This window comes from Lepisma saccharinum, chromosome 7, assembly GCF_977018435.1.
Source record: "Lepisma saccharinum chromosome 7, izLepSacc3.1, whole genome shotgun sequence".
Taxonomy (NCBI): domain Eukaryota; kingdom Metazoa; phylum Arthropoda; class Insecta; order Zygentoma; family Lepismatidae; genus Lepisma; species Lepisma saccharinum.
The window spans coordinates 45471030-45496699 of NC_139235.1; the positions used below are offsets into that span (position 1 = coordinate 45471030).

The following is a 25670-nucleotide window of genomic DNA, read 5'->3' on the forward strand; positions in this document are numbered from 1 at the left end:
ATTCGGACAAACTCCTGAAACAAATAACAATCCAAAGTTACCCCAGTACCACCTACTGGGGTAACTTCGGACACAATTTAACATTTTTTTAACACCATATAGTGAATTACTCTATACATTTTCCAATATTCAATATGCTCCTTAAACATGTAGCTAGCCGAATAACATAAAATTATGTACAATTCCCTCATCATTAGTGAACAGTAACAAAGAAACTGTAAAAAGTGTCCAAAATAACCCCATCTGACGGTACTCGCAGTGCCTTTCCTGCATTTATCTTATGGTAAATATCAGATCTACTGTTGATCTGTCTCTTGTAAATCCATACTGTTCCTACCTCATGTTCAGCTCTGATACTTCCCTTATTCTTTTCTCTAATATTTTGTCATACACCTTTGCTGAGTGGCACATATATATGTTATTCCTCTGTAGTTTTTACATTCCTTTCTGTCACCCTTCTTGAATATGGGAACTATCAGTCCCTTTGTCTAATCTCTTGGCACTTCTCTCTCTTGCCTCACTGTTTTCAACACTGTACAGCCACTGCATACCAATCACTCCTGCTCCTAGTATCATTTCCACTGGCACTCCATCTACTCCACATGCTCTACCTCTCATAATTCTCTTCAGTGCTTCCTCCACTTCTTTCCATGTGAGATTCCTGTTTTCTTTATCCTTCACTTCTTCATGTTCGCTTCATTTTTTCCATGTTCAGCAATTTCTTGGAATGATTTCTCCAAATTCTTCTTATTTCTTCACCCTCTTGTACATTTCCCCTTTCATCCCTTAGCTTACAGCTGTCTCCTCTTTCTCTTCTCTTTTCTCTCACTAATCCATACAATACTTCCTTGTTCCCATCTACATCTTCTTCTAGCACTTTGGTCCATTCTTCCATCCACTTTCTTCTTTCCTCCTTTACTACTGTTCTTGCCTCTTTCTTCTTCTCCACACACTCTTTTTGTGCATTTTGTGATTTAAATTTAAACCATCTTCTACATGTGTGGTTTAAATTTAAACCATGCAGGTACAGAAGAGAAGGGGGAAAATTTTGATGTTGTTTAAACATCAAACATCTCTCAGAAGTTTCCTGTGAATAAAAACACTGGTTCCTGGGAAACGTTTGTGGATCTCCTTGTGTAATAATATTAGGCACAGGGTGTACCAAAAGTCAGTTGACCAAACTTTAAATGTCATCATATTAGGGGTAATTATTATTCTTTTGTTGTTGTTCGTGTGTGTTGGAAATTATTTTCTTATTCTTTCCCTTGTGAGTTAAAGTATCATGAATCTACAAATAGTGTATCCAGTGCCACCATACAGTTGTTACATGAAAATCAGATTGAGTTGAAATCTTGGATGGTTGGGAACCTTCATGTGACAGGAAGGGTGTGGGCTAACGTGCAACGTTTTAAGTGAAATACATGTGATAACAACAAACAAATAGTTAAGACATTCTAATGCACAAGTTTCACCTCAAATTGGAATGAGCCACGGTAGCTGTCGATAGTGTGTCTGACCACCATGGAAGAGATTTGGGTTCAATCCCTAGCAGGGAACAATTGAGATTTTTTCCACCTGTTCAAGTGGCTCCTGCACACACCCAACATCATAAAAAGTGGGTACCTGGAGGAAACTCTGTGGGGGAGGGGGTAAAGCAGCCAGGGGTGTGGTGCTGATCACATTTATTTTAAACTCATTTCGCAAATGGAACACATATGCACCACAGGGAATCAGCACAAATACTTCATGCACTCACCTTTCTGTGTCTGCAGCTGGACCTTCATCTTCAATTGTAAGTTCACTCTTTTTCACACATTCAGGTTCTACTTTAACATTGTCACTCCCATCACTTTTGAATGCAACAGAACCAAACTGTGCAATGTCATCACTCGTATCCAAATATTTACTATCCTCCTGTAAAAATTCACTCATTCCTGCACCAGAATGCAAGTATACGTAAAAGGAGCTACCAGCAACATCCACTGACTCTTCCACTTTTATTTCTTCCTTCGCTGGTTCAGATTTAATATCTTGTGATGGTGATGCTGGCTGCCAAGTGTTTTCAAATGGCTTTTCATGAGGAGGAACATCTTGGGGTTCACTTTTGACTGAGGAACTGATAAATTCAGGCTCTGCATTCAGTACAGGAGGTGATGAGTGTTGATCAAACTCCATCTGTGTTGATGAGGGTGAGACACTTGAAACCTGAAAAGACAATACACACATACACATCAACTTGGACTCAAATTCATTAAACAAAAAGTACTATAAGTACAGGGTGTCGCAAAACAACTTCAACAATGGTTAGGTGCTGGTAGATATCATAAAAACTAGCAATTTTCCTTATAAACATTACCTCATAAGAACTTAGTTTCTGCACTATAAGCGCTTAAAATACTACCTGAATGCATGCAACCCAACACAGTAAGCGATCGCTCTGAACTAACTTCCAGGGGTGCCTGGTAGGATTGCCACTAGCATCTCATGTTGAGAGAGGTGACTTAAAAACACCCAATTGGGAGTCTTACCTGAGCAAAATACAAAAGAATAATGATGCTTGCGATGGTGTAACAACTATTTACAAATTGACCAATACAAAGAATTTTGAATGAATGCAGACTGAAATTCAAGTGTTCAATGTTCATTCTAAAATGCCTCCACCATTTTTCGAGTGCCATACAATATACATAATCGCAAGGGGCACGTGTGACAGATCATTTTCATTCGATGATAAAAATCAGCTACAAAAACACCAAATAAGGAAACTAATTCCCACATGTAAATACTGTATGAATTGCGATAATCTCTGTCTATGAATCAAAGTCATTCGATTTCGTGGAGCACTGAATAAACTCGCACAGGCACCAAAATTCCTGTAATTCATTTCGATGAAAAATCAAATTCTTGTTTTAACTTCATTAATAGAGCACTTGAGATGACCCAGTTTGTCTAGATAAAGAAAAGGCAAGCAAGAGAATTTGTTGTAACACAGTTTTTAATTCACATGTTCCTAGAGGATTGATACTGTAGTACTGAAAATAAAATTTCTTGAAACTCACTTTTGTAATACCAAATAATTCTCCTCACATGTATATATCGGTTGTCACTAAAGTTCTTAGGCAGTATGTGTATAGTGAATCCTTCTTGCCACTCTTTTTCAGCATTCATATTGTATGTTGCTAATTTAGTGACCTTTGCCTCATAACGCTTTGCTCCGTGATTCTTACACTGGTAGTGTAGACACTAATTCCGAGGTTTCTTTGAATTGCACAAATTACTCCCATTTCGCCGAAACCTGTTTAGCTTAATGTCAACTAACTAAATAACTCTCTACCCTTCTTGAACCCAAAGGTTCATGGCTGCAGGCCTTCCATCTGTCCCTACCCTGAGCAAGATCTATATACTCTTTTCCATCCCTACCAATTTCCTTTAGGTCCATCTCAACATTATCCCTCCATCTTCATCTTGGTCTTCCTACTGGTCTCTTACCATCAGGTTTCCCAACAAGAATCCTGTAAATTCTTCATTCCTTTCCCATTCGTGCCACCTAAGTCTTCTTGATTTAATCATTCTAATAATATCTGGACATGAATACAAATTATGTACTTCTAAATATGTAACCTTCTCCACTCACCTGTATCCTCATCCCTTTTAGGTCCAAAAATTTTCCTAAGGATCTTATTTTCAAATATTCTCAATTTATGTTCCTTTTTCAATGTAAGGGACCACGTTTCACATCCATATAATATTAAAGGCAAAATTACTGTTTTGTATATTTTAACTTTTGGTTTCTTAGACATTAAATGAGAAGACAAAAGTTTATGAAGAGAAAAGTAACATGCATTTCCTGAATTAAGCCTGCTTTTTATTACCTCTTTAATACATTTTCATTTGTTAGTATTACTCCTACGTACTTGAATTTGGAAACTGGTTCAAATGAGTTGTTATCAATAATTAGATTTTGATTATTACCTAACACTTAATTAGATTTTGATTATTACCTAACACTTAATTAGATTTTGATTATTACCTAACACTTGGCTTCAGCCTGTAAGCAAATATATGGTTTTCTCTTTGCTAACTTCCAAACCTATCTCTTTAGCTGCTTTGAAAAATATTTTAGCATTATTCTTAATTGTATTTACATCATCCCCCAGAAAGCCTACATCATCTGCATATGCTAACAGCTGAGTCATACCGTTTAATTTTAGTTCTTCGTTAGATTCTTTTACCTTTCTAACATTGTATTCTAAGGTAAAATTAACCCATCATGAATTGTAAATTTTGTCAGATATATTAATATTCACATGAATTTTACTTTCTGTTTCACTGGTGCATATTTTTATCATATTAACAAGCTTCTTAGGTATTCCAAACTCTACTAATATATTATATAATTTATCTCTTTTGACTGAATCATATGCTTTTTTAAAAATTAATAAATAGCTAATGGACATTTTGATTATATTCCCACTTTTCTCAAGGGTCTGTCTGATGTGAAAAATTTGGTCTGCTGTTGATCTGTTACATTTAATTCCACATTCATAATCACCTATAATTTCATTAGCATATGGGGTTAGTCTTCCTAAAAGTATGTTAGATAAAATTTTATATGTTGTTGAGAGTAGAGAAATTCCACGGTAATTATTGCAGTTCATTTTATCAACTTTTTTGAACACAGGAACAATTATGGATTCTTTCCATTGTTGAGGGATTTCTTCTTTATTCCATATTAAACAAATTAATTTATGAATTTGACTTACCGAATTCCCACCATTTTTAATTAACTCAGCTGGTATTAAATCAATGCCAGCTCCCAACAATTGTTCATGCATTTAAGACAAAATCCATTAAGACAAGTCTTATTTCTCTCTCTGCAAATTTACAATGCATTACAGAAAACAATCATATTGCGAATGGAGCGAACAAGAAAATTTTTAATCCTTTTTTTTTTTTTTTTTTTTTTTGCAAACTGAGAACAATATTGAATTAATAGGGTGCAAATAATTTCACGAGGTGCCATGGCATTCTCTCTTTTACAACTTTTATCATTTTATCATTTAGATTGTTCCGCGGCCAGGGCCAACTCCTGCCGCACCCTAGCTATGGCTCTGAACTTGACGAGACTAAAAAAAGCAGGCATGCAAGCGAAGCGAGCGAGAAAATTTTATAAAGTGCATTTTTATTTTCTTAAAATTTGAAATCGAGGGGAATAATTGCCACTCTGAGCCCTCTGCAGGTACTCTTGGCCATCAATGTTTGCCACCTTGCCCTCCTTAGAATTGATTTCCATTCAAGGTTGGGGGGGGGGGGCAATGCCGCCTGCCCCACTGTGGTTGCGCCACTGACATGCGCACACAAATATAGTAACAATATATAGTGTGTGTGTGATTCCAATGTATCCAAAAATTCTAATTTAATTTAATTAAATATATCTAAAACATTTAATTTGAGGTCCTTACTTTACATTTGCCATTTCACACACTCAGACTCAAAATACATCTACAAACACAAGTCACACAAATGTTATGGTATATATTTTAACCTGCGAAAAATTGTTAATTGTGTAAGAATTTCAAACTCAAATCTACCTAATCATCTGCAAGAAATCTTATCTTGCAATAATCTTCCATCTGTCAGATTGCTCTACAAACGACAGTAACAAAGTTAACAGATCGAGAGAATTCTGTTTTATTTTTCACACAACATTATTTTCCTTCCTCTATAAAAATAAAAACTCAACATGTGAAAATCTCGCTTCAGGGCATTTATCAATATGTATAAATTCAATAGGTTTTGGATTAATAAAAGTTGCAATTTTTCACGCCTACGGAGAAAACTTCAAGCAGAATTCACGCATAATTCCCGGAGCCAATAATTCACACAGAATTCCTGGAATTCCCGGTGAGTAGCCACCCTGTATTATTATCTTTATCTTCCTTTGGTGCATGATTGTTTATTAAAATAATTTCACACCACCTACCTTGTAAAACTGCATATGATATCCCATCATTAATAAATTCTACTGTTTTAAGGGCCGAGAAAATTCTATTATTTATGAAGAAGCCTGTTCCAAAATTATGATTTTCAGTACCACCATAGAAAAAAGTATAATTTTTAATTTTACAATTACCTTCTCCTGGCCACCTAACTTCCTAGACAGCTACTATATCTAATTTATACTTAACTATCTCATTAACTGTACACTGAAATGCCCCAGGCCAGTAAAGACTCAGAACATTCAAAGTGCCTAATTTAATATCTTTATTCCTAATGTAGATCTTATTCTTAGTCCAGGGATCTCCCAAAGTAGTCCCTGCCCGGAGATTTGAATGGGAGACTATTTTACTTCCAGAATATTTTACCTTGGGAACATCCATGGCCTCATATAGCTGATTCCTGACATGTGTTTTTACAGTGCAGAGTTGTCAACTCTACGTCTAACCCCCAATATGAATGGAGGACCGCACCTGTCGTTGGTCAGCGGATCCCTCGGATCTAGCTGGGAGGATCACATTGTAGTCCACCAACCATACCCTACTTCTGCCAATTGTGGGATGCTCAGAGAGCCACGACAGGACAGCTCTGTAGATCCCAACAGAGCAAAATGTTGACCATTTCACTCTGTTGGTTGACTAACTGCAGTGAACAAGCCACTGGGTGATGGGGTCTTCACATCCCTACGATACAGGGAGTGGAATTTATATGGCCCAAAAATGATTGACCAAATTTGTCTATTTTTATGCACGCATACTGCTCGTGAGTGATCCTAAAGTTCTTACTTGCTATTCAAACCACCTGAATTTCTAATGTACCCATTGAAAGTCAATGGTCATGCTACAACCCAGAAGCGTCCATGATTATGCAAGACCAAAGCCGTGCCAGCCAAGATTACGCATACTCCTCAACTTAGCAAAGTAGAAGATCGACCTCATAAATTATATCATTCAAATAGCAGTAAGCGAAAATTCAAACTGAAATTTAACCTGGGAAATAACAAATGTAGGGTTATGAGATAAGAATCGAAAAAATAATTATGTTATCATATCTATATCTTCTGTTAGTTGTCATGGTACGTAACCCAATAGGCGAGTGTGTTGGACTCACTATTTCACCACCTACTCTTCCAGGTTCGGGTCCTGGTTAAGCATAGGTGTTCCTTTGAGTGTCACTTCATCAATTTCACTTCATCATCATCACATTCTCATAAATAAATAAATAAATACAAAAACTTTTTCCAGGTACGGTAAGTGCCTCAATGATATGGGTGTCTACGAAGAAAAATAGCTTAAAGTATGTACTTTCAGAGTAAAAACATTTCCTTCAACTAACTTCCTTACTTTCCTTTTTGTTAAGAAACGGGAAGTGCTTTGGATGTGCCTCTTAAATAGTTGAATAAACAAACACAATGTGACGTTCATGGTTTACCCAAGATTCGAATTTGCAATATTACCTGTGGACATCTCATGATGACATAAGTTTACAGATTACACGATAACCTCCTCAGGGACAGAGTTAAATTGAGCGGTTGCCTGAGGACCTTGCCACTGAAGGTTCGATTCTTGTTCTCAGCATGGGAGTTTGTTTGAGTCTTCATTGTTGCAATTAGCCAGAAGTTAAAGAAAGTGACAAACTAAAACTAGAAAAAAAAAGTTTACCGGCCGTCACTGAATACAAATGTGGGTGATTGGCGAAAAGAACATAATGAGATGATTCACAACGAAGAGCAAGAAATTACGTATACTTTTGTCCACATCTCAAACCCTTTTATACCACCTTACATAATCCTATGCAGGGCTCCAAGTGACTGGGGGGGGGGGGGAGAATGTGCCCAGCTACCTAAATTTTCGCAAAGCATCCTCATGGTCACCATGCTAGACCATAGGGGCATTCCCCAAAGCTAGCTCCACATAATATTTTCCACTTCAAGCACTAATCCTTAGTCTTTAACATTAACACAATGCTAGTATGAAAATTATCCAATTCATTTCTGGTATAACACAACTATTACTGACATTAAAAAAGATAAATATATATACAGTGTGTTTCAAAAAGAATTACCCAATTTTAAAACCTTAATCTGTACAACCACACACTGCCAGTGAATGAAACTTCCACAACTTGACCCGTAGTGGTCTATAGTTTTAAATGACTGCTGCTAGATAACACTAGTAGCACCCAAATAGATGCTCACCTTAGTCGTTCCCAATAGGGATGGCCAGATCCGGATCCTAAAATTTTTCGGATCGGGGAATTTTTGGATCCGGATCCGTTTTGACATCCCACATGCGCTTCTTTGGAAAGTAAGAATGTGTTTATAACACATTGTTACCTGCTAATACACACACACACACACACACATACATATATATATATATATATATATATATATATATATATATATATAATATACATACATACACACATATATAAAGTGTGTGCGCGCGTGCTCGATTTGTAATTAATTAATACACTTACAAGGGAGGTCTAAGTCTCCCCCTCCGATTTCCATGAAACTTGGCAGGTGTATGGAGGGGCCAAAGGAAGAAATACGTGTTTTTGTGTTTCAGCTAAAAAAAAACGTTTTAGGGGGCAAAACTCCCTCAAAAGTCAAAATGAAGACAAATTGACGCGGGGATCTGACCCCTGTGTGCCACTCCGATTCCCATGAAATTTGGCAGGTGTATGGAGGGGCCCAAAGGAAGAAGTACGTGCTTTTGTGTTTCAGCTAAAAAACGGTTTTAGGGGGAACCCCCCTCAAATGTCAAGGAAGGAGATTAGTATATTTCCCAAAGCTTAAGGGAAAAAGTTGGAAAAAGGATATATGAATTCATAAATTGTCAAAAAGCTGAAATAGAAGGAAATCCAGAAGGAAGTCCAGATCCAGACCATCCATTAAGAAGGAAGTCCAGATCCAGACTGTCCATTAAGAAGGAAGCTCACGTAGGAAATCCAGAAGGAAGTCCAGACCTGTCCATTAAGAAGGAAGTGCAGATCCAGATCTGTCCATTAAGAAGGAAGTCCAGATCCAGACTATCCATTAAGAAGTAAGTCCAGATAGAAGAATATACAAATTGAAGAAAATAAATAATAAAAAACATATTGAAATAAAACTCGACTGTAGATGAGAATTATAGAGAAAAGTAGCTCATCAAGTAAATATTCTATTTCCATGTATCCTTGTTTATATAATATATTCCTTTAAACGTCTCCATTGGAAGGCATCCTGTATCAGGGAGGTGCAGTCTGGCGTTCGGAAAAGTTCGGAACCATTCGTGAACCTCCACGGATGACGTCAGCCACGCGACATCTCGAAGACGAGCACCAGCTACGGTATAGGAATTCACACTTCTTCCGTGTTTTTGAAAAGAAATTTGTTTTAAAAATCGAATGAATGTTCTGACGTGTGTGTGTAAGTAAATGTATATGTATAGAGGAGCAGAGTATATCTAGTAAACTGTATCGCTGAAGGTTAACTATCAATAGAATTAACATGTAATGAAAAGCGGAAAAGCCGGTTCGGGGGTGTAGCAGAGGTTTATTCAGAATGTTCTATTTGAGGTGTGTAAGAGGGTGAAAAGCAAGGATGTATTTAGGAGGGGTCCAGGGGGTCCGGACCCCTCCGAAAAATTTATCAAGCACTTAAATCATGAAAAATATATTCGTTTATCCGTTGTTGTATAATTTCCTCTGAATGTATTGGAAGACACTGATTTTATTGGAATCATATGCTATGAAGCACACGAAGGACGTATTTAGGGGGTCCAGACCCCCTTCCCCCCACACACACACCCGAATACTTATTAAGTACGAAAATTAAATAATGAAAATATACTCGTTTAGCATTTGTTGTAATTTCCTCTGAACTTTTTAGAAGGCAAGGATTGTGTTGGGATCATACGGCTTTGAATGACATTACAAAGAAGATTTATGTACACTACTACTCAAAATAATATGCATAAAATTGTAAATAGAAACTTACTTTTCTCCAACTACATGTAACATCATTTTTGTTATTCGATAAATATTCAACTATTCATCTATTTGGCATTAATTTTATTATCAGGGCACTTGTTTTTATGTAAGTTATTCCGATCTTAACTACAGGTAATACAAGAAATGAATATGTGCTTTTATCTTTATTCTTATACAGTCTTTTTACCTAATCGTGTAATAATAATATAATATTAATTCATGTATTGTAATTAGTATTAATTTGATTAATATAACCATTATTAATATTCATATTATTATAATTCCTGCGACACTTGGTTTGAACCCACCCGAAACATATTTCTAGATACGTGCCTGGTGAAAAGGTATACTTAGAGCCAAAATGACAGCAAATTTGTCCTTTTTTAAAAAATCATGTGGGGTGTTAGGGCGAAGTTGGTGGATAAATCGCTGAGGCAGAGACAGTACAACTGCATTTTTCATACTCCGAAAGTTGCGGAAAAGCGGTGCTAGATACCAAAACATAAATACAAAGGAGAAAGAAAATGTACTACCCTGCATAAGTTAAAATTAATTGATAAATGTGACTTACTATGCCCAGGAAAGAAGCATTAACAAGACGCCAGGAAATATACAAAAAGTACACATGTAGCAGACATAAATAATCCAAACACTATTGTTATTTCACTTCACGCTCTGTTCACGCTTCATTGAGAACCTGGGTAGATGAATTTTTATATCCCAGGAAGCGTCAACACACACAAAATATTGAGTACATGTTTCTCATTTGTTCTCAAAGTCAAATATACATTAATGTAAACTAGATTACAAGCTTTCCCCTCCAAAGACAGTCCTGCCTGACTACAGTTTCAGGTTGGCATAAATTAGACAACAACCGTTTTTTATCTTTCTTGACCTGACTTCGATTTTGTTTAATTTTCGAATTTAAATGTCTGATACAAATGAATGTCCGAGTTTTGACAAAGAGATCTATAATTTCCTTCTTTATCATAGGAAACCTGGAAAGTAATAATGATCTCATTGTTTCCATTACTCAACATTTCCGGCTTAAATCGCCAGGAGAATTGTATAAACAAAATGCATATTCCATTTGCTCAACGATTTGAAAAATCTTCAGTAGGTTTATACAGGGTGACAATTAATGAACTATATGAAATAAAACGGAAATTAGTGACAAACCACGTAGTACACAAACTGTATTGCACACGTAAACGGCACTACAGACATTCGGATTTAGGTTATGACATGTTCGGTATGTCTGCCATCTCTGGCGATGATGTGGGGCAGACGAACAGCAAAATTCTGCATGACCCGCTGAAGTGTCGAAACATCGATGCTGTTGATGACCTCCTGAATGGCAGTTTTCAGCTCGGCAATGGTTTTGGGGTTATTTCTGTACACCTTGTCCTTAACATAGCCCCTTCCAGTGGCCTCTGGGTACCCCAGAGCCAGAATGCGGTCCCCAAAATACTCCTCCAGGACATTTTCACTTGCAAATGGCCGACATCAACACGTTGCGTGCGCATACGCATACAAATTCCCATCATGCCCTGTGGCCAGCCACGCAGTTTGGACGTCATCACGCGAACCGTTCAGAAATTATGACGGTTTTATTTCATATAGTTCATTAATTGTCACCCTGTACATGTAGGTTAAAGCTTTTCTTGTGCTAATGCACTTACAATATCACTTCTTGACAACAGTTTCGGTCTGCTTTTGTGACTAAGAAGACATTCGATTTGGTTGGTGGAAAACACTGGTCGAAGAATTTCCCTTATTTTCTTACTCACGTTGAAAGCAGATTGCTTTGATTTGTGAAGTTTTACTAACTGTTGCCTCAAACTTTTATTGCTAATTTGTAAATTCTTCACTTTATGTAATATACGATTGCATTGTTTCTTTACTTTGTTTACTTCTTTAGCACATTCATCCTGTAGTGTCTGCAGTTTCTTCATTTGTTCTTCAGCACATTTAAATTTCTTTTTCAGAGTTTCCAACTCACTATTTTGTTGGAGATTGAGTGTATTGAGTATATTTCCAGTACTCAAAGTCTCTGAGTTATGTGCCATGCAAATTCTTTTGCGAGGAGATAACTCTTCAAGTATTCCCACTGCTCGCTTTCGATTGAATTTGATTGAATTGTTGTTTCAAGTTCACTTTGTGCACAGAAAGGCTAATCGGGACTGGACCTACAGTTTTTAAAGTGGGATCCGAACCACTATGTACCTCCACCGTGTATTGAACCCGGGACCCCTTGATTACAAGGCGATGACGCTACCACTGCGCCATCGGGGAGGCTGCTCGCTTTCGAATCTGACGTTTATTGGCACGTCGACTTCGATCAATTATGTAATTTGGCTGTTGCACACTACAATTCACCATACAACCACGTAAATTTAAACTTGGTACAGCGTTTTTATTAAGCTGCGGTCTGCACGTAATGCTCAGCAGTTCTGCTTTTAAGTTTCGTGTAATCGGCATCCAGCTGTTTTGGTGTAAACAGGATCTAATATCTTACATTTTCAAACCCACATCTTGCACGTAATCGGATCCTTTGGAAACGAAAAATAGCTTACACCTAGTGTATTTTTGCCGGCCCCCGTGGCGGAGTGGCTAGCACATCGCTCTATGACGTCTGATGTCCCGGGTTCGAATCTCGGCCTGGGCATGGATGTTTGTGAGTGTTCATTCATCAATTTCATCATGTTATCACTCATCCTCATCTTCTCAAATTAGCCAAAAGTGGCACAAAAAGCGAAGTAAAATAAAGGAGATCAATCAATCTACTGTATTTCTTACGTTGTTCGGACACAAAGCAACAGCAGATTTGCGCGGCATCTTCCTGAAGTGTTACTGTTGTTGAAAAAAAAACAACTTCACTATCACACAAGCTACAGAAAAATGAAACACCAAGTACTTTCACGCTCCCTCGCACAAATGCAGATCCTATAACAAGCGGAATGGTCAGTGACAGCGTCACCCCTGTCCCGTGAGTGACGTCAGGGTTGGGACCGCCCACGACCCTCTTCTTTCAGCTTTGGGAGGGAAGACTGCGCTACTTTCTCAACTATATTATATACTTACTTTGTCCTGTATGGTTTCGTTGTCTACAAAGAACCCTACCCTGTAGATATTCTAGCTGAGGTTAAGATTAAGATTTATGCTTCTTGCACCAAATGGAGGTAGCAAATGTCAGACAAGGAAGTGTAGTGAGTGGGAACGGTTTTATGTTATTCAATTAAAAACAGCAGTGCTCTGAAGCAGAGGACGAGAGTTCAAGCACCCTAACAATATGTTTAGGCAAGAAGAACGTCGTCTCCCAGGCAGACGGTCAACGCAGTCTACTACATTACCTTATTGCAACATCACCTTCGTTCCGCAATAAGGAGGAAGCGACGACACATTCTGGCACGGTCTCCCATCATCCTGCATGACAATGCAAGGTGTCACACTGCGAACACTGTGATGGCACTCCTGCATAACTGGCAGTGGGAGGTACTGGAACATCCAACGTATTCACCCAATATGAGTCCATGGGATTACAACCTTTTTCCCAAAATTAAGGAACTACTGTGCGGGAAGCACAACAACACACGCGAAGCCATCATATGTGCTATAGGGCGTTCACTGCAGGACATCGACAGAGATGGACGCGTTGACAGTGTAGGACACCTTCCATACATGTAGCAGAAGGTCATAGAGATGGGGGGGGGTGATTACATTGAAGGAATGTAACACATGCTCCTCTACCAATACAGTCAAGTATCAATTATACCAGTGTTGCCATTACTTTTTATCCAACCCTTGTAGGTATGAGAGGGGCTCATGAAATTAGTGGACACAATACGTTCAACTACGTAAGGAAATATGGATTTTAACAAAAAACTTAGTGAACTGAGGTGTTGGCTGGTTGGGGTAAGAGATGGATGATCGCTACCCGGAAGAAGTCTTTGAAAGGGATATTATGGTGGTTGGTGTGGACGGTGACAGTGAAGTCTAGGTTACACGAGGAGGAGCGGTGGTTATTGATGCGGAGGTTGAGGGCAATTGATGTTCCCCCTAGGTAAAAAGCACCACAGATGTTGCAGGTGAGGATCTAGATCAGGTTTGAGGTGTGGCAGGTCCCTGGGTCCCTGCGTGCTGCGCAAAGATGTGAGATTCCTTCAAGACAATGTCCTGCTTCAAATGTCTGACATTGCAAAAATACAAGCAGCTATCACATTGTGTGGCTCTGAAATACTGTCCACTTTGATCTTGCACCATTATATATATCTTGTTTCCTTCCCTCAAATCATTTATTTCAGGGACAATGAACTACTAATTTCATTTTAAGATAGTGCGTTTACTCACTTAATTATAATTAAGAAAAGATATATAATAAACACTTACGTGAGTGAGTATCGTTGTTAAAAACAAACTTTAAAACAACGTTTCGCAGAGCTACGCTCCACTTCTTCAGGTTTCTTTTTAATCAGTACATTAAATGCTTCGTCACGTAAACAAATCCAGGATTGGGTAAAAAGGTTTTGGATTAAAAGAAGTAAAATTACACGACTGTTAATAATGCCTTAAAGGCTTGGCAATATTTCTAGAGGAGCTGTGTTCCCATCCTACCTACACAGATGACTAACTGCTGTTACACACGTGTGTTACATTCCTTCCAATGAGAACTCTATCGTTTCCGATGCAGCGTGTCACTTCCGGCGTGACATGGAATTTCACAGACTAGTCATCGTTTTTACCCCATCATTTAAACATTTTGATCCATTTTTCATCCAAGTTGCCGTCGTCCCTATTTATTTTTTTCCCCTGTCTATACAAATGTATGCTGCTTCATGAACGTTTCTGTCGCGTTGTTTAAAAACTCTCTTTACCACTTATCTTTTTCTAAGTTTATGTTTCTTTTCTATAACATGCTCGGATAGCCCCGTTTTCGGTACTAGTTCCTTTATGTCTTTGTCATGCTCATCCCAGCGTATTCCCATGTTCCTACCAGTTTGTCCTATGTATTCTTTATTACATATTACATGAACATATTACCCTATACACACCCTTCTCATCCCTGTCCTCTTTACATCCCTTTACATCCATTTTGTATTCGGTAAAATACTTCTCAATATTTCGGGGTCGTCTCATTTCCCCTTTTAATCTGAAGTCTTTCAGGATTCTATCAAACTTTTCCAACATCCCTTTTACATACGGAATCCCCACATATTTGTACTCTTTATCCCCTTTTTCTTTGATTTCGCTTTCTTCATTTCTATCTCCGTCTTTATTCAAAACTTTGTGGGCCCCCTTCTTTATTCTTCTCATTTCCTCGGTTTTATAACCATTTTTCAATCCCACCTTCATTATCTAATTTTCTTCTTTCTCCCTTTCTTCACTACAGTTACAAAGTCTAACAGCTCATGTGTAAAAATTCGTAAAAAGATTATACTTAATTTTGTTTGCATGTTCAGAATCTTTGTGTATATATCTATCCCCTGCCAATACTTTGTGATAAACCCCTGTTATAACTCCATATTTAACTCATTTGATCCTCAAATCCAAAAAGTTAATTACACCATCTTTCTCCTTCCCACTTGTGAATTTTATTCTACTATCCAGTTCTCCCAGAATTTCAAAAGTAGGATCCAAAATTTCATTTATCCCCGATTATCAAAATGTCGTCAACGTACCTACGAAAGTATTTAATATCACTATTAACTTCATCTAATGCATTCTTCTCAATAAAATTTAAGAATATACTGGAAACTATTCCTGACACAGGGTTACCCATCCCTACTCCTTCTATCTGTCTGTATATTTTACAATTAAAACTGAAACAATTGTACCCTGAAACAAGTTGGAACCATCTTACAAAATCCCAGGCTGTAACAACATCAAACCCCTTATCCATAACCCAAAGCTGAAGACAGTCCACAGCTTTATCTCAAGGAACACTGGGATATAAGTTAATGACATCAAAGCTACGAATTTCATCTTCCTCATTTATATTTATTTCATCTAATCCTTTCTTCACCTCCCAAGAGTTCTCAACACTGTATTCAGTCTTCCCCCCAATCTCCCTTAATCTCGACACTAAAGTTTTTGCCAATTTATACCCCAGGTGTGTGTACATGGGTATAATTGGTCTCATCGAGATCCCTTCCTTATGCGTTTTTGGAATGCCAAAAGAGGAAGGAATGTAACACACGTACATAACAGCAGTTAGTCAGCCATGTAGGTAGGATGGGAACACAGCTCCTCTAGAAATATTGCCAAGCCTTTAAGGCATTTTTAACAGTCGTGTAATTCTACGTCTTTTAATCCAAAACCTTTTTACCCAGTCCTGGATTTGATTACGTGACAAAGTATTTAATGTGCAGATTAAAAAGAAACCTGAAGAAGGGGAGCGTAGCTCTGCGAAACGTTGTTTTAAAGATTGTTTTTAACAATGAGACTCACTCACCTAAGTGTTTATTGTATATTTTTCTTGATTATACTAATTTCTACAGCAAAGTTTTACTTCAAACACCAAAATCACGTTTTGTATATAAATAGCATACATTGATGGGGAAAATGTAGAACATTGCATCGTGATTACACAGAGAAAGGGTAAAATTTGGAATTGGGAGAGTACTATTTTGTCAACTAGGTCACCAAGATTGTTCATGCGACTACCCACATGTTGAAAGCATACCACATATTTAAATGCTATTCCCATCCTCATGTTAGAACATGGAAAATACTTAAGTTTTCATGTAAGTAAAAGACACACTCACATCATATACAATTACCAAGATAGGGGTGTAAAGGGTACCTTCCACATAGGTGCCCAAAAGTCAACCTCACTTTCACATAGTACACCCTGGACTGAAGACTAACGAGACTCTGGCAACTGGCACTATGGCCAGTATAATTTGTGTTGTCCTGTTTTTTGTCCTTGTGTGTGCTGAGTGCCCGTTTACAACCTCAGCTTTTAACAGAAGTCAGAAAATTTTAAGATTTTTAGTTATGCAACGTTAGAGGTGTTATTTGTAATGATAAGGGGCTGGCCCCCGTATAATGTGAAGGGTGCAAAATAGCCTACATGCTGACGCACCCAAAATTTTAAATTCAAATTCAACTACCAAGATAGTGTCTCTACCAGAAATGACTTTTTTATTCTTACATTGAATAAATAGTCAAACATTACCTTTACTTCACACACAAATGTTTGGTGTTTGAAGAGATCTTCTGGAAACCACATCTTGATGTCAATGAATGAGAAATGGTGTGTACATGGCCTTTTATGGCTCATGTTCTCAATCATCTTCAGTGTAAATTAACGTTAAATAATGCTGACTGTGCAAAGATATTTCTTTCATATTCAGAAATTACATGCTCAGTTCAGGCACGTATCCAAGGGGGGGGGGGCTCAAGGGGCACAAGTCCTCCCCACCCTGAAAGTTTTCGGTTTACACTGGATAGAATGAGGATTTTTGGTTCCTTTTGTGTGTGTGTGAAATAAAATAATGTGTCGAAAATTTAAGGAGATAAATAATAATAGAGGCAAGATAGATTTTTATAACCCTGTTATTAATTATAGCATGTATCCAAGGTATCAAGGGGGGCCAATCCCCCTCCCCAAGGAAATGTTTCAGTTTACACTAGATAAATTAGGTTTTTGGCTTCTTGAATAATGTGAAGATAATTTAAGGAGAGAAATAATAATCGAGGCAAGATAGATTGTTTTACAACCAATTTATTAATTATAGCACGTATCCAAGGTGGGAATCAGGGGGGCCAAGCCCCCCCCCCCAAAGGAAATGTTTCAGTTTACGCTAGATAAATTAGGTTTTTGGCTTCTTGAATAATGTGAAGATAATTTAAAATAGAGAAATAATAATTGAGGCAAGATAGATTTTTTACAACCAATTTATTAATTATAGAACATATCCCAGGTGGGAATCAGGAGGTCAAGCATCCCTTCTCACCCTAAGGAAATGCTTCAGTTTACAGTAGATAAATTAGGTTCTTGAATAATGTAATGATAGTTTAAGGAGAGAAATAATTATCTAAGCAACACAGAGAATGTTCTATAACTTTTATTGATAATAGCAGGTATCTAAGGTGGGGATCAGGTGGTCGGGACATGAGCCGAAAATATCAAAAGGTCTCTAAAGTGAATATTTCAGCAGTACCGAATATATTGGACCAGTTTATTAAAAAAATAAATAAGCTCCACAGATCAACTGTATATCAAAATTTTGAGTGTCCAAATTTCATGTCCGAGACTTTAATGGGATCAAAAGGACTTTTATTTAAGCTACCTGTGTTCGACACACACATACATTTAACCACCACAAAGGGACAGCTGAAAATTTTTTGAATGTCGAGAAGAGAAAGCAAGAAGATGTTGCATATGTAGACAATTTAGCGGAAATTTCAGGCTCTGCAATAGGGTGTATCGAAAAAAACTTTTTTCGAAATGTTAAGGTGGCTAGTGCGGAAAAGTGGCCATTTGTGACCAAAAACACATCTGATTTTTTTCAGATTTTTTGGAGGTCATTTAGGTGGCGCGCATTGACCTTGAAGTTTTGACCGTAATTTGATTATGCAACACGCACAACAATTTCACAAAAATGTCATTATTTGGCTATTTCATGTCTTTTTTCTGCATTATGGTCGTTTATTGTTTTGTTTATGGCAAATATGTTACAATCGTGCCTTAGGGGTGGTTTCCTATGCTGTTTACGTATGCTTTTGGTCAAAAATTGTCAATTTAAGGCTAAAAACTCCATTTTTTCTATTGATGGTTTCCAATTGGTTTCGACTGTGTTTTATTCGAAAGTTTTCCGATATAAAAGACTAAATAAAATATTTTGGCTTTCTAATTGCTAACAGTTCCTCAATTACTGTCCAGCGCTTCGCTTATTTTCATAGCTTATTATGCCTTGAAAATAACCCAGAGCTCACCACGAGGAGGTGGCTGGACTGCGAGCTCCAACCATGTTGGCAAACATAATTTTATTAAGGTGCAGGCCAAGATTTTCTTCTAGTTTTCTCCTTGAACTTTATAGTCACTTTTTGTTCGAAATGTCGGCATATGTTCTCTAGATTCCAATTTTGCTTTGATGTAGCCATCACATGCGCTGGCGCCTAAACGGAAGAAGCAGCCTCTGTGATAATTTTCACAGAAGTTATTAATGTGACAAAACCTGAACGGTTCCAGACTCCCTTCTCAGGATCAAACAAGGACAACAATATAATTTGCCACTGGAAGAATATCCAGTTAATCATTTTAAAGAGTTGTAGTAACTCGTTTGAAAATGGCTTGTGTATGATTTCGTTTTAGTTTTTCATTCAGTTAGGATATGTGTTGGTTTGTTGTATTTTGATTTGATTTGATTTAGTTTATTTTACTTCGCGTTTTGTGCCTCTTGGCTAATTTGCGAAGATGGGGATGAGTGATGAAATGATGAAATTGATGAATGGACATTCACAAACAACCAAGCCCGACCGGGATTCGAACCCGGGACCCTTGGCGTCGCAGCACGATGTGCTAACCACTCGGCCACAGGGTCGGGCATTTGTTGTATTTTCTGCAAAGCTCAATGAACTAAAGGCTTGCGTCCTCAGCTGGTCGATCATACAACACTTGCAACATTCGCTTTCTTGTCCTGCCGCTGCGTGCCTTGAAACTTTAGTCTTGGGGCTGGTGGAACAGGTGGATGTGAGCTGTTCCCTCGGAAGCTATTTCGCAGCGTTTAGCCAAGGCATTTAGCAGACACTTAGACTGTAGATTTTCCAGTTCGTTATGAATGTCAGACACAAGTTCTCAACGAGATTAGGAAGTTATAGACTTTCTACACTCAAAAGTATCACTTATGACGCGATTAAACTTCAGCACAAAGCAAAAACTGGAAGAAAAGCGAATCCGCAATATCTCTCTGAGGGAACAGCTAGTGTGTTCAGTTTCGTGGTGCCGTGGGGATTCTTGACCTTCGCACGTGGTCGGAAATACTCGGCGTCAGTAGAGGGTGAGAACCATGATGCGTTGGGGGTAGGTGACGTAAACAAACATCCAGCCACGGTGAAAGATTTTCTTCAGTGCTATACTTTTGGAAACGTTGATTTCGGGAGAAAGAAGTGTTCTTATTATGTTAATATAAATAATTTAAATAGCTTAAAAGCGCGATAAATAGGACGGAACAGCCTGTACCCTCTGTTCCATGGAGGTACCGCCACTGCCTGTAGTTAAGATCGGAATAATTTACATAAAAACAAATGCCCTGGCAAATGAAATTAATGTCAAATAGATGAATAATTCAATATTTATCGAATAACAAAAATGATGTTACATGTAGTTAAAGAGATGTAAGTTTCTGATTAAAATTTTATGCATATTATTTTGAGAGTACATAAATCTTCTTTGTAATGTCATTCAAATCCGTATGATCCTAATGTAATCCTTGCCTTGTAAAAAGTTCAGAGGAAATTAATAACCATTGATTATGTAACGAATGCTAATATTTTCATTACTTCATTGTAGTACTTGGTGAGTCTTTCAGGGGGGGGGGCGGACCCCTGCACCCCCCTTAAGTACATCCTTCCTGTCCTTCAAAGAACTATGATCCCAATATAATCCTTGTCTTACAATAAGTTCAGAGGAAATTATACAACAAATGCTAAAAGAGTATATTTTCATTATTTAATTTTCGTACTTCGTAAGTCTTTCGGGTAGGGGGAGGGGACTCCTAATATGTCCATCGTGTCCTTCAAAGCCCTATGATTCCAATATAATCTTTGTCTTCCAATAAGTTCAGAGGAAATTATACAACAATGGCTAAACGAATATATTCTTCATTATTTAATTTTAGCAGTTGATAAATCTTTTGGGGGGAACCCTCCCCCCCTCTAAATACGTCTTTGGTTCCAAGATAACTTGAAGCATTGGTCTCACATTGTATTTGAGAAAAATTGGTCATCATGTATAAAGATAGTAGACGACAGACTGGTTTAACATGTCTTGCGAGAACTTTAAATTATGCTCATATTTGACTAGGTTATATTTTCGTAGATTAAAAAACACAAGTCTCAGCAATGTTACGGCATCAGTTGAGTTTTAAGTTTTTAATAAAAACTGTAATGTAGTGTGTGTGTTAGGAAGGGTAGGTGTAAGTCACCAATTTTGAGACCACAATAACTGCAGCAAATTTAGAGGTTTTTAGATGAAATTAATCACAACTACAAGTAGATACACCTCGGGTATGATTCTGTTTTTCATTTGAATTTGTTCAAAGTATTTCAAGATTGTAGATAAAAAATAGATTCCAAATTCTGATGACACTTTCAAATCTCTGCCTAAACTACATTTTTGGAGATTAAGAAAATATACTTTTAGGGCTTCGCTTAAGCTATAATTTGACAATAAATGTTTTGAAATATAGTGTATGTTTGGAGATTGTTGTGGACAAATTGGAGGTCACCAATGTTTTGACCATGGGAATTGCCATTCTCATAGCAGCCTGATATTTTGGAAGATGTATAAGGTATTCATTTGGGTAAAATCAGCCAGACAATTAAATATGGCAAACTTATAATTTAGCATGGTTAATACATGGAGGAGGTATCTTGCTTGAAACATTCAGAAAAATAATGGGAAAATACAACTGTGATAAACTGAACAAGCATAGTATTTTTGGATTATTTAATGATATGATATTATTTATGATGCCAGGACCCTTGGCATCGTAGCACGATGTGCTAGCCAGAATGGAATATTCACTAATAATATTAACTAAAAATGTGCTTGAAAAAACATATACTTTAACATGCCTAAATTTGAGTTTCATTATGTAGGAAGAAGGTAGCAAACCTGATTGATAAAATTAAGTCTGTACAAAGTTACAGGTATTGCTTTTTTTTTCCTGGGAAGAAAGGTTCCAGCACTATTCAAGTTGGTATGTTGTGTTACCGGGTTGTTTGTTAATGTATTCATCTTAACAATTACTCAAAATTGTGTTACGTTCATAAACGATGATGTATCCAAGCACACACACACATGCATTTCTCTTGTTTGTTTCACTGGTTGATTGATTGATTTGCTTTATTTTACTCCCCTTTTCTGACACATTTGGCTAATCGTAAAGAAGAAAAGTGATATGATGAAATTGATGAAAGGACACAAAGAATACCCATGCCAAGGCTGGGATTCGAACCCAGGACTTCTGGCATCATAAGCATTTATCTTGTTAGAATTATTAGTCCTCACCTATAATAAGGTGCCAGATGGAGTACTGTTGTTGACTGCCACATAAAAAAAAACATTGGTCATAACATACTTTGTACCCTCCCCGGTATTCTGATTCTTGACCAAAGTATGTGCCTCCTCAGGGAATGCAACCCTGAAAAACTCATCACAAAGGAACAGCATTAACTATTACACGCTCCAGGAAGAGTACGTAGAATCAAATTGTTGGACAAATATTTTAGAACAGAATATGTTAACAGAAATGCCAAATAGCTTTTGATTCAGTCAACTATTCCCTCTCACAGTTATCTCTGGAGCAAGGGTGCACATAGCATCAAAGGGGAGGAAATAGTGGCTGGAAACTGCAGTTGCTTACCCCCACCAGACAACCCATTTCTCTCTCTTCGGTGTTCATTGGTGGAGCCATCTCACGTTACTACTTGCGCAGACTTGTTTTCGTTTGCTTGCTTCAGAGATAGTTATTTAAAGCAATTCAAATTGAATGTTACTACTAGGGGAAAAATGTATTTAATTTTAAAAATATATATTTTTAAACATAACCTGAAAAAAACAATAAAACCAGCTTTGCCTGGGTTTTATCTGAAAAACCCATCCGGGTTGGGATTTTTCGAAATAAACCGGGCAAAATGCCAACGCTGATTAATATATGCAAAACTGTTTGATACTTCATATAGTATGTAGCCGGTATGGAACATATTTGAAGGCTCTGAGCGACCCCTAAATATTTTTCTATTGTAACAAAATTTTGCAGAGAAAGTCCAGGCCTAATGGAACAAAATTAGCAACTATGTATTGAAATCGTAGATTTTTTTTTTTGCCCATGTTATGGTGACCACCCTACTGTAGCCATTATATTTACTTTGTAATTCCTACATGTAAATTTGCTGACATTTACCACAGACAAATATTGTGATCCGCCTCTCCCTTCCCAGTTGAAAGAGCCTCCCTGATGGCAAAGTGGTAGCACATAGTGGTTTGGATACCATTTTAAACTACAGCTCCAGTCCCGATTAGCCTCACTGTGCATAAAGTGGACTTAAAACACCAACCAACCAACCTTCCCAGTCGAAAGACTGACACCGATGTTTGGCAAGTCTTGCAACGACTATGTAAAAAAATATCACACTTCACCACTGAATGGACCTCATTAGCTTACATTCACCTAATCTTTAATTTTGTTACAGCATGTTCACCTGATATTTACTCACTCATTTCGAACACAATCAAACGTCAGATATCTTTATCACATTTTTAATTTTTTTCCACACAATCTCAGCAAACAACATTTTTTTTAAAAAAATGGCCAGATTGGTAGTTGAGCCATGAATATTCATGATTAATTTCATGAGGTACACACGAACACAGTCAACTAGGTGGAAATATAAAATATGATGCATGGATATTCAAATGATTTTTTGGTCAATACAACACCCTATGAAGCCAGAGGATAGAATTTCAAAAATTCGTCAGGCATGGATGTATCATACTGTTTGTCCCATTAATTATTCTGATACTGCAGAAGCAGTTTTGAAGGCTGGGAATTATATATTGCGACCTGAAATATTCTGTGAACAACAACAAATATTGAAAAACTGCTTTCACAGATATATAGGTATGAGAGGGGCTCATGAAATTAGTGGACATGATACGTTCAACTACGTAAGGAAGTACGATTTTTAACACAAACTTACTTTTTTTAATGGAAACCCCATTTTACTTTTAGCTCATTTGAAATTACGGAAAAAATCATTAAGAATGGCATTTGTTACATTGTAATACATCAAGTAGTTCTCAAGTAATTGTAACTGATGGCGGAATGTTTAAAATTTATACTTTTTAATTAAAAAAATATTTGTTAACTCCGAAAGATGTATCAGAACCTTTTAGATAATTTGTCAGTTTACTTATGTACAAACTACACATTTTATTGTAACCTGCAGTTGTTGGAACGGAACAACTTTCCTAAGCACAACGCATAGTATGCAGAAGAGTAACATGTTTGTTACGATACACAAATGGTGTCAAAGGGGGATATGCATGTTACAACACACAAATCAACTTGTGAGAATGTTCGTTTCAAGCGTCAATTTCAGGTTACAATTACTTGACATATTTCAATGGAACAAACGCCATTCTTAATTACTTTCAAATGAGCTAAAAATAAGAAGGGATTTCCCTTAAAAAAAACTAAGCTTGTGTTGAAAACTATATTTCCTTACGTAGTTCAACGTATTGTGTCCACTAATTTCATGAGCCCCTCTCACACCTATATATCTGCGAAAGCAGTTTTTCAATATTTGTTGTTGTTTACAAAATATTTCAGGTCGCAATTTTAGATGAGACACCCTGTGTGTATATACCTGCCTGATCTCGGGTCTCACTCGTTCATTTCGTCATTTTTCACATTCGTACTTACCTATTGTGCATTGCGAAACATTGTTTAAGGTGGGATTTTGCTTTTCTCACGAAAATAATTTCAATTTTTCACATTACGAGTAAATATTATTCTTACCTTTTTCGCTTCTGTAACACACAATATGGGGGGCACAGCTTGAGCAGCATCGTGGATCAGTGGGTATACAGTGTTTCCAACCTTCTTAACAAAAAAATGGGAGTAATTTTACAATACCGGAAGTTTGTTCAATTGCTTTCAAATTTGGCATACTCGCTAATTTTGGCTTCGTAATCACGAATCTGCGGTTAAAATTTGGCAGTCACGACTAGAAATTGCAAAACAAGTCGAAAAAAGTAAACACCCTTGATTTATGAAGAAAACAACTATTTTTGGTAACAGTTCCACATATCGGAAACACATTTCTTCATTTTTACAGAAGAAACTACTTACGGAAATGAGTTTCTGCAAGCTTTCCAATGTTCGTCGAGGTATTTTCTTTCATCATGGAATCTATTTGACCGGGAAACCATGTATTTTTCAAGAGAAATAAGTCACCAACGCACAATTGCCATTGCTTTAGATACGTGAATTGCATGCTGCATACGTTTGATGACGTAAGACTCTGTCAGTGTTTACAACCCATTTTTTTTTCACTATTCTTGTCTAACCAAACCAAACCTAACCTAACCTTATCGGGAATGGTTCGTGGGGCCATCCGTCAGCTACCGTGCATAATGGTTCATGGGGCTATCCGTGAATGGTTTGTGGGGATATCCGTCAGGTACCCGGGCTATCCATCAGCTACCCGTGCATAATGTACAATTTCTACAGGTGATGAACACGATAGGCTAGTAGGTATTTTTCGGTGAAGAGGGTTGGAAACACTGTACCAGCTTGTTATATCGGAGACACATTAAAATCGGATATTTTGTGTTTCTCATGGTTCGTACTTATGAATTATGTATAGCAGAACATAGTTGAAGGTGCCATTATGCTTTTTACATGAAAATAACATGATTTTTCACATTAAGAGTAATTCTTTTGGTTCCTTTCTTCCGTTGC

The 25670-nt window shown here is 37.3% G+C and overlaps 1 protein-coding gene across 1 annotated transcript in view; it reads right to left on the bottom strand.

The window, feature by feature from the left end:
• LOC145989837 (uncharacterized) overlaps window positions 1-24793 on the bottom strand; it is a 64416-nt gene extending 39623 nt beyond the window's left edge. Inside the window, exons 1-2 of the mRNA XM_083125239.1 lie at window positions 24726-24793; window positions 1757-2205 (exon numbers count right to left, since the gene is read on the bottom strand). Coding sequence (XP_082981365.1) covers window positions 1757-2175 — 419 coding nt within the window. The 5' untranslated portion in view covers window positions 2176-2205; window positions 24726-24793. The remainder of the gene's footprint in view (window positions 1-1756; window positions 2206-24725) is intronic.
• Window positions 24794-25670: the final 877 nt, after the last annotated feature.